Source organism: Neomonachus schauinslandi, chromosome 8 (assembly GCF_002201575.2).
Source record: "Neomonachus schauinslandi chromosome 8, ASM220157v2, whole genome shotgun sequence".
Lineage (NCBI taxonomy): Eukaryota > Metazoa > Chordata > Mammalia > Carnivora > Phocidae > Neomonachus > Neomonachus schauinslandi.
This window is the reverse complement of record NC_058410.1, coordinates 49,266,977-49,283,437: the sequence shown is the minus strand read 5'-3', so window position 1 is coordinate 49,283,437 and position 16,461 is coordinate 49,266,977. Positions and strand designations below refer to the sequence as shown.

At 39.6% G+C, this 16,461-nt stretch overlaps 1 protein-coding gene across 2 annotated transcripts in view; it reads right to left on the bottom strand.

Annotated features, from left to right (window-relative positions):
* Positions 1–3,202: 3,202 nt before the first annotated feature.
* The window catches only part of LAMA4 (laminin subunit alpha 4), a 152,969-nt gene continuing 139,710 nt past the window's right edge, over positions 3,203–16,461 (bottom strand). For both annotated transcript variants that reach the window (XM_044917710.1, XM_044917709.1), the window contains exons 31-38: positions 15,047–15,234; positions 13,653–13,842; positions 12,722–12,877; positions 11,271–11,430; positions 9,483–9,620; positions 8,272–8,358; positions 7,696–7,815; positions 3,203–3,862 (exon numbers count right to left, since the gene is read on the bottom strand). In XM_044917710.1, coding sequence (XP_044773645.1) covers positions 3,717–3,862; positions 7,696–7,815; positions 8,272–8,358; positions 9,483–9,620; positions 11,271–11,430; positions 12,722–12,877; positions 13,653–13,842; positions 15,047–15,234 — 1,185 coding nt within the window. In that variant the 3' untranslated portion in view covers positions 3,203–3,716. The remainder of the gene's footprint in view (positions 3,863–7,695; positions 7,816–8,271; positions 8,359–9,482; positions 9,621–11,270; positions 11,431–12,721; positions 12,878–13,652; positions 13,843–15,046; positions 15,235–16,461) is intronic.

Sequence of the window (16,461 nt, the reverse complement as noted above, 5' to 3'; positions counted from 1 at the left end):
TAAGGGAGTGCTTCTTGTCTCTCTGGTGGGCTGTACCATTTTTTCCCTCATCTACTCCCTACATCGTCAGCAATCAGAGATCCCTGGGGCTCAGGGGATCCCAAGTGGAGAGTCAATACCAGATTTTTTTTCCCCTCAAGAGTCCTAGGCACTTTACAAGTGATTGCACTGGGAGGTAAGGTGAGGGGTAACTTTTATGGAAATCCTGCTTTCCTGAAATTCACTCAACAAATATGTATTGAGCATAAACCTAGGTGTCAAGTGCTATTCCATTGCTCTTACAACATATCAGTGAATAACATAGACAATTTCATGGAGTTTACATTCTGGATGGTGCCTCATTTTGTTGCCCTTCTAGCCTCTTTATATAGACTGTGTGTGTGTGTGTTTGTGTGGGGCATATTGGGGGATTTTTGTGTTATATTGCTGGTTATGCTGCAATGATTTCTCGGAGTCAGTCCTAAAGGAGAAGGGATTGACTCCACACTTCAGATGTGATGTATTTACTGTTTTATGGCCCCAGTTATGGGCTGTAGTCACAGATTTAAGGAAATAGAAAAGACTCTACTTGACACCCTATACTACCATGTTGCATACAAGGATGTGGGGGCCCAGAGAACAAATAGATCTGAGTATCTTCTGAAATACATTCCCTCCCTACAAACTCCAGGCTGAGAATTGAGGTGGTTAGACAACAGGCAGGTAGATGTATTATACTACATCTACAGAATGGGAAATGCTAAGTTCTTTTTCTTTCCTTTTTTTAAAAGTGTGTGTTTATAAATGTGTGTGGTAAACACTTAAAACCATACTTTCAGATAGTTTTATTTTGGCTTCAACTTCTACTGCTAAGTGCTTGATTCTTTTCACGTTTCCCAATTCAGAATTTTAAGAGAAAATATCTGATTGTTTGAATTCATCTTTTCACACCACCAGATAATGGGATATTGCTTCACTGGGAAGCTATAGTACAGTCTTCTTATCCAATCAGCTGTAGTCATGACAGGAGAAGGCAGGACACAGGCCTAAATAGGGCTCCTCCCTCGAACTGGGGCCATGGGAGGCCTCTTCATTTTGAAAGGGCTCTGAACTGGCAGGGAACAAAACAAAAATTTGTCAAAATTACTATGAGCACCAACCCATATTTCTCTATATGAAATCCTGATATACTATGTTTAACTAAAAGAAAAAAAATATGACTTTTTTTTTTCTCCCTAGACAGAAGCTGGAAGAAGATGGAGTCCCATCTAAGAGCTGCATCAGGCTCTTAAGAATGGCAAATTCGAAGTTTCAGGTCATCGTGTGGTGGTCAGGAGGTATATGGGTCAGTAGCTTCAGTTGATTCTCATTTGTCAAGTATAAGAGTGTGAAATACTAACTCTGCAAAGTGGCTTTATAAATTGTGGAGAAGGTAGAAGAATTTTTGTGTTTTCAGTCTATATATGTGTGTCCATGTGCATGCCTGCTGGAACTACTGCGTAGGTCCAGACAGGGTCTGCAGCTGGGCTGGTTTTGTTTACTTTGTGCTATTGCTGAGAATGAGGAACTAGGTGGCCCTCTAGGATGCTTCTGAAAAATCTTTTGGAAAAGAAAATGGTAGGGTGTTTCAGAACCACTTCTTCCTGTTTGGGTCTGATGGAATATTATGATGGTGCAGTGTGTTTTGAGCACTGTTTCAATCTGTACTTGTTAAGGCTCTAGACTTTTGGATTCAGAGTTTTTAGTTTAGATGTCACATATGGCTCTTAGAAGGTTTAGTTTGGTCAGCCTGGTATTGTGGTTGCTATTGCTTTAATTTAATTAGTTACCAACTGAAACTCAGGCCATTCTGAACCCCCCAAATTTCACATTTCCAGCTTCTGTTGGAAATTCTGGTCCTTTAAGACTTGTGTTCTTTCATGTGAGAGTTAGCTGACTTGAGCGCCTGCTGGCTTTCTAGATAAGCCTGGCAAGGGCCCTCTTGATTTTGTCAGTCAGACCCTACCAGCTTTACTCCTTTATGGTAACTCACTGGCTCTATAGGCATTTGGGTTTGTGACTCCAGCTTTAGAGAACAACTGATAGCTGGCAGACAGGTCTGTGGAGGCGGGAAGCAAGGGGATAATCATGCTGCCTCTCATTTTGAAACCTGGCTCTTTGGCCTAGCTGAATGACAGCCGACAATATATCCCTAACTTTTCTAAGTCTCAGGTTTCACATCTGCGAATGCCACCTCATAGGATTAATGTGATGATCAAATCAGCTTTAGCTTATCATGGAGTTTGGCATGCAGTAACTCCTCTATGAATTGATATTAGCTATTTTCATTGATATCTTCAACTTTATTATTAATGTACCTGAGACTAGAGGGTAGCAGGGGAATATATGTAGATATATATGTATATCTATCTATCTTATATAATAATTTACATGTATATTTTCCCCAAGGTCAGAGATTATTTTATTCCCTTAGTAATTCCTCAAAATATTTTATGCCCCCTTCCCTTGCCCCTAAAAGTTATTCCTTTTACATACCTTTATTCCTATTGCTGTGAGGGCCTATTTTCTCTCATTCTGTCTTCAATGTTGATTATCTTTTCATGTATAATTCTTTTATTTCAGTTTCTGTATTTTAAAATCACACCAGCTATTCAAGCCTATTTTTTCTAGACTATGAATATAGACACCTAAGAAAATCATGAAATTAGAAAATACTAGTTGTATGTGGGGAAAAATCTTTTAATAAAAGGACTTTTATACTTTTAAATAGCATTTTATGATTATGTCCTATTTTCTTTGCTGTAATGTCCTTTATGATTCCTATAGAACACCCAGTAATATCTTACAGGAGATTCCCCCTCGTGCTGTTTTATTTTTCTTTTATTTATTTATTTATTTTTTTAAAAGATTTTATTTATTTATTTGAGAGAGAGAATGAGAGAGAGAGAGAGAGCATGAGAGGGGGAGGGTCAGAGGGAGAAGCAGACTCCCTGCCGAGCAGAGAGCCCAATGCGGGACTCGATCCCGGGACTCCAGGATCATGACCTGAGCCGAAGGCAGTCGCTTAACCAACTGAGCCACCCAGGCGCCCCTTATTTTTCTTTTAAAGAAATAAGGGAAAAAAGTGGTTTAACTCATTTTTTCTTCTCTAGAAAAAATTAAATTATGCTTCCATTTTTCTAATAATTTGTTAGAAATTTACTTTATTAAACCTTATAACTGCAATAAACCTAAAATATTCTTGTTATACTGATAGATCAAACAAAAGTACTAAAAGCAAGTCTGCCATCTAATTCTAGATTTTATGTAAATTCGTAAATGTTTTCAGGATAAAGAAAAGTATACCTCAGATATTTTGGCGTAATTCAATTCAAAGTATCGTCCCTCAAAGAAAGATTAACCTGAGAATCTAGCCATACTTAAAAATGTGCGCCAGTGTTTATTTAGAATCCCTTCTATTTCGTTAGAAACAGGAACAGTAATTTCACCAGCAGGAAATAATACAATGCAAGTAAGTGTGACGCTCCTTTGATTGTTGTTCACTGCAGACATTTTGGATCCAAGGTGAGAATCCAAATGAGAAATAATAACGATCCATTCCCTGACGATTCATTTAAGTCCTGCTCAACTAGATGAAGGCTCCCACTGGGACGAAAAGTGGCTGTTCCTCCTGGCTGGCTTTGCGTTTCTTTCAGTGCTCTAAAGAACTTTGTACGGGGGCACCTTTGCTCTGGGTGTCAGGCTGCAGGACAAGAGTTGATGCTCACGGCGCCGCTGACCAGGGCTGCTTTGCTGAAGCTCACAGGGCGCCCGTCAATCACAAAGTGACGGATGCAGCCTGTGAAGGGTCTGCCGGGGGCCAAGCGTGGTGTCAGTAGAGACTCTGGAAAAAGAGAGAAATGAAAACAAAGATTGCAGGTGAGCCCTTCCAAGCCCAAATGTCACTCTGGCACAAATACATGTAACAACTGCTCACATCATCAAGAATGATTTACATGTCAAAAATGGAATATCGTGATAATTTACTCATTTTCTCAGGAACTTTATCTGCCTTTGAAGTAATGTGAACATGTGGTAATTTTAAAGTTTTGCCATGTTTTCCATGATCAAAGTTCTGAGTGTATTTCAGCTATCTTCCAGGGCTGAAATTTCCCACTTAATATAAAAATTCAATAGTGAATTTTCAGGATCTACCTATGCTTATGCTTTTTAGAGTTGTCTGGGTCTCACTTATTTTGTGTGATTTACTGAGAAAAGGGGAAGGAATTTTAGCTTCTACACTATTTTTAGACTTGGTTAATGTTTCTGTTTAATTTGTATCATTACCCTTCACCCTTAAGCCTCCACATTTTTGCCAAGCTCATAAAATATAATGAGAAAATAATGAATTCACATAAGCTAAATTTTAATTTTTCTGAGCTCAGGGTTTAAGAACTATAAATAGGATAATGATAACTAGTCTAGGCTTTGTATGTCGTATGCCAGGGGAACTTTCTCCCCTTGTCTTAATTAGAGATCTAGAAGAAGCCTTATGCTTATTAATTGTACATATACAATTAAATGTGTTGGATGATAGAAGCAATATAATTTAAAGCAATTTAGAGAGCTTAGAAATATCCTGGAATTAAAATCCATTTAGACAAAGCTTATTATTATGTACAAACAGCTATGTGAGCAGTAGCAGATAAAAGATGGAAAACAGTTAGAAATCACTAACTCAGGGAGGAACATAAAACAGAACAGCAAATTAAATATCATCAAGCAGCTGTAATAAGTTTTCTAAGCAGTGTAGATTAAGACTATGCAGAAGCTTTGTACTGAAAATAAATCATGGAAATCGCATTTCATATTTAGAATGATAATTATGAAGTGTTAGATTTGGAAGGGGCTGAGAGATCACTTCCCTTTGTCTCTAGATCAGTATGACTATATATATTCTTCAAGGCTGCTCAGTGTAATTCATCATTAGAATAAAAATAAGTGAACAGGAACGAGTATAAGGGGCAGAAACATCTATTTCTCCTGCCCATTTTGGAAACTAGTTTTAGAACATGGATTTTGATTCTGTTCAAGCTCACCACCCTGTGGTTCACGGGGAACATCATCTAGAGGAAATAATTTCATATAGAAATTATGGTCTTCATAATTCACCACACAATTTATGGTAGGTAGTGGCAGTAAAGTGGCCCCAGAACCCTAAGTAACTGATTAATAAAATCAACACATGATTTTAAGAGCAAACGTTCCTCAGGTCAAAAGCTTGACTATATACAGAATAATTCAAGCTTTTCCGTAGAGGAATGATCAAATCTGTGCGTATGTGTGAACTACATTACCTTAAAATTTTTTTTTATTTCTAATTTTGATTTTTAAATTATACAGTAAAATTGACGTTTGGGGAACATAGTTCATTAAATGCATTAACTTTTTATTGATAGAAATAGTATCAGGGTTCTGTGTGATATAAGAGAACTGGTTGAGATTCCAAGGGAATTCAGTGCCTATTATAGTGCCTATTATAAATTTATTTGTACCTAATTTCCTTCAGTTATTCTTTTTCATGCCTCAGTTTCTGATGTGATTTTAGTGGAGTTAATGTTGAACAGCTCAAAATGATGTAATTAATGACATTCATCTTAAATTATAATCGCTTTTGTTCTAGGCTCACTGGCATGGCTCCTAGATGGAATTAAAAGCTGTAACGGTGCAGTGGTTAAGCTCCCCCTGGCCCACTAGTCCCTGTGCGCTGGCTCGTAAGCTAAAATTTGCTGTTCATTATATGTCTCAGGCAGGCTGAACTCGGCTTCAGGTACGCCTTGCCACCCAGTCTGTGGCGCTTAACAACTCTTGTAGTGGGAGGTGATGGCAGCGTGTAATGCTGGGACCAGACTCTGAAAACAAAAATCAAAGAGACAAATATTTGTTTGAATGATAGAGTAAGTGCTCTGGTGCAAAGTAAAGAACAAATGCTGTAAGTTCCATGAAGGAGGGCCATGCTTGTTTTGTCCCTCTCTTGGAGCCTAGCACAGTACTTAACAGACCATAAATGTTTGTTTTCTGTTGAAAGAAGTCACGTTACCAGGCAGCAAGGAGTGGACTATTTAACTTCCATGAAATCCTCTGGTAAGTGTCACAAAAGGGCTATGCAAACGTAGCACATTCTAGAGAGAGAGGGGCATGTGTGTGTCAGTAGAGGTCTGTCTGGGCTGAGTCCTAAAGGTCAATAAGGAATTAAACTGGGAGAAGAGTGGGAGAAGCTGTTCCTCAAAAAGGTACCAGGGGAGGAAAGCAAGAACATTTTTCCAGAAATTGAGGCCCCGTGTGTGATTTAAAGGCCTGGAGCAAGGTGGGCATCGTTGAACGTTGAGAGAACTGCAAGTCCCAGAAAGCGTGGGGAGACCCCAGAGGCAGGGGAAGGAGGGGCCAGAGGATCAAGGACCTTGCTGAATTTGATCCTGTAAGCTCTTGGGAACCTGTGAAATATTTTAAATCATGTTGTGGTTTCCAGGAAGAAAGCAATGTACAGAAATATAAGAACTGAGGTGACGCATCTTCCACACTGCCCACAGGATGTTCCGTGGTGGCCTTTGCTAGAATCCCTTTCAGAACTGAGGCCAGGAGCAGGAGGAGAGGACTGGGGGATGGAGATGGGCGTGGATAGTGGAAGTAAAGAAAAGGAACGTCTCAAATATTTCATCTGGGAGTTACTGTTATTGTCAGTACTAGTATTTGAAAAATTCACATTACAAACAGAGGAATGCTTAGTTGCTACTATTTTGTGAGTACCCAATTTGATCTGTGCTTTCTCTCTCTCTCTTTTTTCTTACTCTCTTAATTGAATTATTACTTGCCTTTACATGGGTCAGTCTAAAATAATCTAGTTAGGGCACAAGGAAAAACCATACTAAGTTTTTCCTTAAAATCACCACCAAATTCCAGATGTAAAAGCTTGGTTTTCTCCTTCTTATCTCTCTCTGGCTTTAACATTCAGTTTTTCCACGTTAGTGAAATGTGTGCAACACACACTTTCAACACAGGTCAGGGTTCCTGCTCCAGAGGGTTAAAACAATTGTGGGGGGTCCATAAGAGTCCTTCTGTCACCACCCTGGATTATATACCATTCTTGGCAGATGAGAGCAGCAATGTTACTGATGATGTTTGCAGGATGGCATCTGGGAACCTCTCTTGGGGACTGTCACTACCTCAGAACAAAACAACTTATGGTCTGCAGCTGTTTTCACAATTCAGACTAATCTTGGACAGGGAGAACTGTGGATTCCCTTCTTTCTTAGTAAGGAAGGGGAATATTTATCAGCAAACTTTTAGTCCTCCAAGATTCCCAGATCCTAGAGCAGTATTAGTAAATGAATTTTCTTTGTGTTAGAGAAAAAAATAGTGTGTGTGTTTCACTACGTGGATGTGAGGATATATAAAGGGAAGAGAGAAAAACATAAGCATATATGGCAAAGGGAGGGTAGTATCTACCAGGCAGGAGGATGAAGTGTAGTGCTTATGCATTACTTTGTTTTAATCCTCGGATAAGGAGTCATAATCACCAGTATACTTTTTCCTATGAAAGGACGTTGTATATAAAATCCTTTGAGTTATTAGGTAAATTATGAAAACACATGGCTCCATTCTTAATACTATAATAACAATTGTAAGAACTTACTGTTTTTTGGATTTGGAAACATGTCCCTTTTAAAGAACTCTTACCTGGAACACCTCCAACGAATACAGGCTCCCTGTGATCAACTGGTTTTGGATTCAGGGGTCCAACCACATGGTTCACTTCAGAGTCCACATCCAGCTGAACCACATTGGAATCTCTAATAACTGAAATACCAGGAAAAGACTGGTCATAAATGGCACTGAAGTGATTAATTTTCACATGAAAGAGACTAATTTATAAGTGATGGCTTTTATTTATTCCAGAATAAACCTCAGACTTTCTTCTATATCATTGAAAATGTCAGTGTCTAACCAAGCAATCCCTGTAACACTTTCCTTTGAAAGGGAGAATATTTAGGATACTCTGTTTTCTTCTTCATAAGTTATGCATTATTTTAAAAAACTCCCGAAGACTATTTTGACAGTATTCAAATTTTCAAATCACATATGGATTCGATATATACAGTAATATTTGATTCTCTTTTCTTGGCCACTTTTAGACTGTCACCCATCCCTATTTTCTCATGTAAGTTAGAGTCTGAGTTCTTCCAAGCCATCATTCCACACGTGGGGATGTAGGCTCACTTTATGAAAGAAGCCCAAGACCCTCGTTTTTCTTACCTGTAATTCTGTGCCATCTGCCATCACAGAGACTCTGCTTGGGCGTTACTGAGGTGGAAAAGTCTCTGATGCCATTGTTGACTTTCACTAGGACCTGAAAAAGACAGGATACGTTATATAGTTTCATTTTTCCTCATAGAGATGAAACTAGATTTCTTAAATTCACCGCAGAGAAGCAATGCTTTATCTGCAAACAATTAGCTTTGCAATGTGAACGCAAGGGGTCACTCTTCGGTAGGCTATAGACAATAAACTGTTCCTAGGCGAGAGGACAGACTAGTAACAGGAGAGAAGCTGGGGGAGAGGAACAACAAGAGAATAAAATGAATGCCTTTAATTTTTACGGATTGAATGTGTTCTACAAAGCAGGTTAAGGTATTGGTGGGGGGCGTGGACTGTGGAGCCAGACTGCCTGGGTTCATATCCCAGTGCCCCCATCACCTCACCCTGCCTGTTTCCTCACTTGTGAAACCTAGCTCACAGAGCCACTGGAGGGCTAACGGAGTCCGTCTGTATTTAACCAACTGAGCCACCCAGGCGCCCGAGTCCGTCTGTATTTAGAATAGTACTTGACACACAGTGAGCACGATATAAGGATTTTATCATTATATGGTTTAATAGTACCAGAACTCAAATAAAAATCAGTTCTATTAAGTTAGGGGCAGTAATGAAAACATGCTGCTTTCTCCATAATATTTAGTTGAACACTTCCATGAATATTCTTTGGTCATACTTTTTCAGGATGAAAGTGGTGCTTAATTATAACAATCTTTTTATTTCTAGCAATTGAAAATAATATATATGTGTATATGCATATATGTATATATATATACACCTGGTATGCAAATATATTATAGATAGAAAGATAGATGCTTTAGTGTTTGTTCATTTTGATAGCTGGATGTGTTTGCTGCTCTCATTCGTTTAAGAATGTTTTCTTCCAATTCTTTCATTAAAACCTTTTAATTCCGTTGTTACTGATTTTTTTTTTTTAGCTTTACCACATTTTCATGGCTCTTTGCTCTAATCGAATCAATTCTCAACATAGGAATCTGAATCTAAGTACTGCCTGCATTTAAATTTCATGTGTAGCTTCCCCATTATTTCCCCCCACCAGGTAGGAAAGACTGATGGAATAACTCTGTGAAGTAAAAATGCTTCCGACCTAGCATTCAAGGGCAGAGAAGACAGACTGTTATACAGTTTTTAACCCACTACCTGCCCCTTCTTCATGTGAACATTTAGGTACTCTCCGTTGACACTATGGCCATGAACGAGGGTTCCGGAACTGCTTCTGGGACGGACTTCAAATGCAATCTCAAACTTCAGTCCAATGTTGAAAGACTCATCTGTGGAGAGAAATATTAGCTCTTAAGAGCAGCAGCCTAAATTTTGTAACTGTGGTGTGATTTCGTAATTATACATTTTTATATTCGTTTTTTGAAAGCGTGACACCTTTTTTAATAGACAAGCCGCAAGTGGCATTTCCCACGTCAGACACACGGTGGAAAGCTCCGGGAGGGTCTGAGATAACTAGCACACCACTCCAGCGGTGGGCCGTGGGGTGGGGACAGTACGCCGAAAAGGTGCCAGGGCCTCTTTTCTCAGGGGAGGAGAAACCGATTACAACCAGAAGGACCGTTTACTATTTCACAAGCGAGGAGGAGAAAAGAGCAACCTGGGCAGAGGAAGAAGTCTGAACACGAGTGTGGAGGCTGGGACATTGGGAGAGCACTGTGGAGGCCAGCACGGCTGGACCAGGGCAAAGCGAGGCCCGCGAGTGAGGAAGGCCACAGGGGAAGGGCGCGCCTACTCAAGTATGGGAGGTAGACTTTATTTTGCCGTCACTGAGCAAGGGAGCTGACTTGATCCGATCTGTATCTTAAAATTAAGTCTTAATAAAGATCACTGGTGCCAATGCCGCAGAGCATTTCAGAGGCTCTTGCCATGATGCCGGAAAATGAATTCTTACTGAGAAGGGCCGTGCTCACTCCAGGAGCCGCGTTGCAAACCTGGGCATCCTAATAATATTCACTTGACATGTCTCCTTATCAATGACTTTTTAATTTTTCCTGCTATTAGTTAATGTTTATGGAGAACATAAATTGTGCAGGTTGCTATGCATTTCAAGCTGTCCGAGGCTTTGAGTTCTTATCGCTGAAATCCAATGAGAGGCTGAGAGATAGGAGCGTAGGTGCTTTATTGTGGATAAAGGAGGAGAAAGGAAAGTAAAATCATGAGCTAGACAAAGAGAGGAAAGATGACCTCCGGTATTCTATTGGACATGGGGGCAGTTTGGGAAGCTACGCTTGACTGCATTGTCATGTCTTTATTCAGGGGATGTTGAGGGTTCCAATCCTGATGCCTTCCTCATACCTAATGTTTGCTCTATAGAGTATTTGTTGGAATGGCTTGGGTGATGATTGTGTATAGTCTGTTAGGACTTTGTGTATTTATTTTTAGAACTATTATGTTCCATTACTTGGCATAGGGACTGACATGCCAGACGCATACAATAAAAACTTGGTTGAATGAATGAGAGAGTAATAGTTAAGGAGAATACAAGTCCAGAAATACAATTTCTGAAGGATGGGGCAGCAGAGCAAAGGGAGGGAGGGGAACTTGCTTTGGGAGGGACAACGGATCACTCTAAGAGGGAGCAGAGAAAGACGAGAGCAGGGTGGCTCAGAGCTGACACAGATTAGACCACAGAGCAGCACCGGAAATCCTAAAAGGGCCAAGATGGGCTACATCTATACCAGAGGGGTGGCAGCTGTGGAGAAGCTCTGGTCAGGGAAAGCAAACAGGGATGGGCACGCCTGCCTGGTTGGGCGTGGCAGGAGGGGACAAAGGGGATCCCCCGGAAAGAAGCCATTTTCTAGGGCTGAGTGAGTTTGGCATTCTGACGTTTTAACTCTCAGCCCAATTTCCCTGTCAGCCACCCCCAGGAAAGAAGTATTTATTTCATGATTCATGTTTTGTGCAGAAGTCACTGTTACCTAGAACCACGTATCCTCCTTCTGTTGAAAAGTAGGTCCCTGTTTCCATTGGACCTTCAAAACAAGGGGTCACGCTGAATGTCTGAGAAGCAGAGGTGATGGACGCCCCATTGAGCTGAAGATTGCCGAGACAGCCACTGAAACTGTAGACCGAGTTGATCTAAGGGAAGAAGACATTTCTTAAAATCCATTTTCTCAACATGCACGGGTGCACACCAAAGGGAAACAAAACAAAGGGATTCGAGTCCTGAGAGAAACGATGCAGTCCCCTGTCTTATTTATCTAGCTGCCTGAAGGGTCAGTTGTTTTCCAGGTAGTTGCTGCTTTAATGAGTTTTTTGAAGCTGGGATTTTGTATTTGATAATGTCAGCCCGCAGTAATTAGCTATGAACATTTTTACATACACTATGACAAATAAGTTGCAGCTATGGTTTTGAAATTAAATATTAGAACTATCCTTGTTTGTTTTCCTTCAAGAATGACAGCAGGCCCCCAAATCACCTCATGCTGATGAGGGCTAGCGAAGTTCTTAACCGTTACATCTACCATGGTTAAATAAACAGCAGAAAGTTTGCATTTCTGGCTCCATTAACTGATCTTGTGGTTGAACATTTATCATACCTCAGGATGTGAAACTTGGGCCTCTTCAGACAACTGATTTCACACTGCTTTGGAAACCTTTCTTTTAAAGGAGTTGTCATGAAATTGGGGCTACTTGCCTAAAATCTCATTATAACATGCACTCCCCCTTTTTTTGCTTTATCCACATATATTAGGGAATCTTAGAAATGCATCAGTTCTTTCGTGCTGAAGTCAAATCTATATTTATGTTAAGAAAGATTTAGTCCTTTGATGCATTCCCTTTATTGCTAAATATTTTTGTAAAGGTGCAATATTATTAACTTTTAAATTACAAAAGTAACATGCTTTTTACTATAACCCCCACTTCTCCCCTCCCCCCAGGGGTAACCACACTTCTTTGCACATTTACAAATCGTGTGTGTGTGTGTGTGTGTGTGTGTGTGTGTGTGTGTGTATGTAGGAAACAAAAATGAAATCATAGTCTACAGAATGGCCCCAAAGTTTTTTGTCACTCAATGATATATAATGGAATGACATTCTTTCTTCTATTTTTTTTGTATTTTTTACACTAAAATCATGTGCACTTGCTGAACAAATAAGCATCTCCTTGAGACATAACTTCTCATGACAGTTTAGACCTCTGAAACTGTTTCATCTCATCTCTACCTTAGAATCAAAAGATCCCTCCTGACTTTGTAATGCCAGAGGACAGACAGACATCCCCTGGGGCAATACTCACTTTGATAGCCTATATCCAGCGAAACTACAGTTCTATTCTTGCCAGTTTGCTGATGGTATAGCGAGGTCCTGGATTAAATAGTCTTCTGGCTCTAAAAGCCAGTGGCTCGACCTGGTCATGCCTGGCTTACCTGGACATTTTTCACGGCCCTTCCAGGAGCCACACCTCCCAAATAAATAGGACCCTTGATGTTCCAGGCAGCTCCACTAGGAGGAAGACTCTCTTCTAGGATTCGAAGGCCATCAATGATCAGTCGGCCACTGCTCTTTTCCCGAATAAATATCACCTGGATGGAGAGAAGGACAACAGCCCATGTCAAGTGCATCCCAAGATTCGGGGGAAGGCTCGGGTGCCTCTTCTCCAAACTTCGCTATTGCAGTACTGTGGAAAATCTGCAGAAGTTCTTTAAAAAAACTGATCCTTTCTCTGAAGGTCAAGAGATTGTTTTTCCTTTAAAGCTTGATTTAAAGCTACAGGCTTAATTTCTGGATACAGCTTACATGTATTTAGTGGAGTTCTCAATGAAGTTCTTGGCAGCTGGCCAGCCCACTTGGTTTCTCCCTCTCCTAAATTTATGGTGATTAATGCATCTTATGTTTCTTACTCTTTCCATTATGTAACACTGATTTGCTTCAATATTTAGATATTCTCCCTATGGTATCCTAGCTTCCTAACAGATTTTTTTCTTCACTTTGTATCTTCCATGGCTTAGCCTATAAAAGACACCCAGCAATTGTTGTTGAAATTTAGAAACTCACAGGCAGTGGGAAAACAAGTGAAAAATTGTTAGAAATTAAACTTCAGGTTATGTTTGCCATTGGCCCTTTGGTGAAAATAATTACACTAAAAAAAATTACATGCAGCCTGTATCTCTTTTTAAATAATATGCTTCAAGATTTTTATAAGGAATTAAAAAAATTTTCTCAAAATTGAACTCTGAGCATATGGCAACAGAATTTTAAAATGGGTGTTTCTAGAGAGACCAATAGTGGGCATTAATGTCAGTCCATTTGACAATTGCGACTATTTGCTGGTAATACTCTTCTCTGCCTTCAACTCACATCATGCCACAATCCATCATTGTATTTCTCTTGGCTTCTAATCTTCAGTTTCTTGTGGCCAACATTAAACATGAAAACCAAACGGCCGTGGGCTAAGAATAGAGTCATGAAGTCATTCTCTTCTTGATCTGAGACATAGAAAATCATCCCATGGGAGGAACGAGTTTTCAGACGAATGGAGAACTGAGATCTGGTAAAGGAAAAGAAAAAGCTTACTATCCGTAAAATGAGACTGAGGGCTATCTCTAGTTTCCCACAGCAACATGGTGTAAGGAAGAATGAGTAGCCATTCTATCGAATCCCAAGCAGCATTACTTCTCATTATACCTTAGTATTTATTCATGAATATTGGGAAAGCATGACTAACTCAAAAATGTAAATCTTTCCCTACTTCTTTATAGAGCAGGGCTACATTCCACATTTAAGGAAGCATTGTTTCACTTAAGGATCATAACGTGTCTTGCTTTGAAAATATGGTTGCACTGAGTTTGTTCATGAGGGCAAAATACTAGTCCGTAATTAATGTGCATATAGAAGTTTGCATAGAAACAATATGATTTGTGTGCTATCTAAAATACAGGTTCAACTTGTCTTTCCCAGGAAAAATTAATCAGTAGATATCACAGGCCAAAAATAGCCATCAGAATGTGTAGGAATTAAACAATACCTTCTAAGCATTTAGCTCCAGGCCATATAGATAAGATACATTTATTAGGCTAATTTCTAGTTTGATTTAACTCTAAATTCTTCCCAGTGAATACAAAATACTGATACTGCCTGTTGGCAAATAGCAAATTAGAAAGCATTAGAGGTCACTTACTGACTCTATGGATGTTTGAAAGAGATCTAAGACCTATATAAGAATATTTGGGTGCTGACACTAGAAAAAGAAATCTTCAAAGTGCTAAGTAACCTGGAGATTTGCAGAATACTGGGAAGAGGTGCTGGGTTTTATGGATAGCTTGAGGGCTAGCTGAGATACAAGTGGTTTTTGTGTTTTTAGTGTCCTTATTAACCTTCCAGCGGTTCAGAGGCACCCCCATTTTCAATTCGAAAGCAATTTATATGGGGGGAAGGAAGGTAATATCAAGGTTAGATGATGACTCATTTGAAATGTGCCCCATGTTCCTTTCTTTGATTGCCTTTCCTTTTTGATAAAAATACAGCAAACTCCTAGGAGACTGCTGTTTTATGCGTCTTACTTTTGGGAAGAAAGTCGCAGAGAATGTAATATATTGGAAAGTAAGAATCGTAGACTATTTAACATTTATTTTGGTGATAAAATAATAGGATTAAGCGGCACAGAACGGAAAGATCACAGGAAAAAGATGGCATGTGGCAAATTAAGTCCAGCCATGGCCTAAAGTTTCTGGAAGGATAGTGTGTTACTTTACTTTTCACCAAAATCTCCTTTTAAGTGTTCAAACTCTTGGCGGCTGTTGGCTGTCCCTCCATACTGATAGGCATGCTCTATTGCTCTAGGACTGTTGGAAAGGTGGCAGTAAGAATCCCTTGGAACATTCCTTTCTGGGAACTTCAGGCTGGCAGGATCCCCTGAAGGTGCATCTTTACTTTTCTCTCCCTGTAAGAATAGGAAATAAATCATATTAAGGGATAAAACTGATATACTAGTAGCAAGCGTTCCTTTGTGATTTCTTTATCATTAATAAAAATAAAAATAAAATAATACTGAAAGTGTATATTATTTGTGCATTTTCCATTCATGAAATATTAGGCCCCTCTCTTTCCTTAAGCAGATGACAGCAGGAGCTGTAGTATTAAAAAAACAAACAAACAAATGAAAACACAGTATGTTAACAAATCCAAAATTCTAGTCTGTGATAGTAGAGCAGAGCTAACCTGAAGCCACAGGGATAACTGTTCTATCATTTAAATTAAATGCACATCTTAGCCAATGGTGACAAATGGTAATATTGACAATAAAATAACCCTGCAGAATCAATCAATAAAACCCTCATATCATAGACAACAATATTTCTTTAACACACCATTATTATTTATATAGGCTGTTACTAACATACTTAGTAATAACACCTTCAAAATATTTAAGAATATTTTTGGTGATAAGTAGTAAACTTTTATGTGACAGGATATAGAACAGTTACCTTGTGCTCCTAAAATTGCACTGCTGATTTTAAAATTAAGAGCTGTGAGACTATAGGCTAATATTTCATGGTTACTTAGTCTTAATTTTTGAAGCAAAATTAAAGTAAATGCAAATAAATCTGATCATCCTGTCGTTGTATTCATTTATCCAAGCAAATATTTATTGAATACCTACTAGGTAAAAATGACGTGGAAGGAAATGAGTATGTCTGCATGCCCTCCACGGGCAGCGTGTGATGGGGAAGAGAAAGGTGAGTGAAAGGTGAGTTTCTTTTTTTTAAGGAACTGAAAACTGATTTGGAAAAACAGGCGAGTAAATAGCAAACTGGAAGACAGGCTGTTGCCAGACAGAAATGACCTTTAATGACTTGCTGGAGGATGGGGTTTTGTTTTTCAGGAGGGTGGGGGTGACAGATTGGTGGGGAGTTAGGGACAGTCTCCAACTCTGGCGGCTCCTCTTTCTTTCCATTGCGACGGAGAGGATCTCACTGTTTCTCAGTCAGCGCATCCACTTCGCTATGGGAGGACAGCAACTGTGAATCACCTGCAGGGCTCAGCAAAGCTGGGGGCCACTGGACTACGAGGTCTCCGTGACCAGCCCTGCCTTCCTCTGCTTCCGTGTGGGAATCCATAGACTAGGACATGCCTCTTGTGTGCTGCAGAAAGTAATAAACTCTGGTAT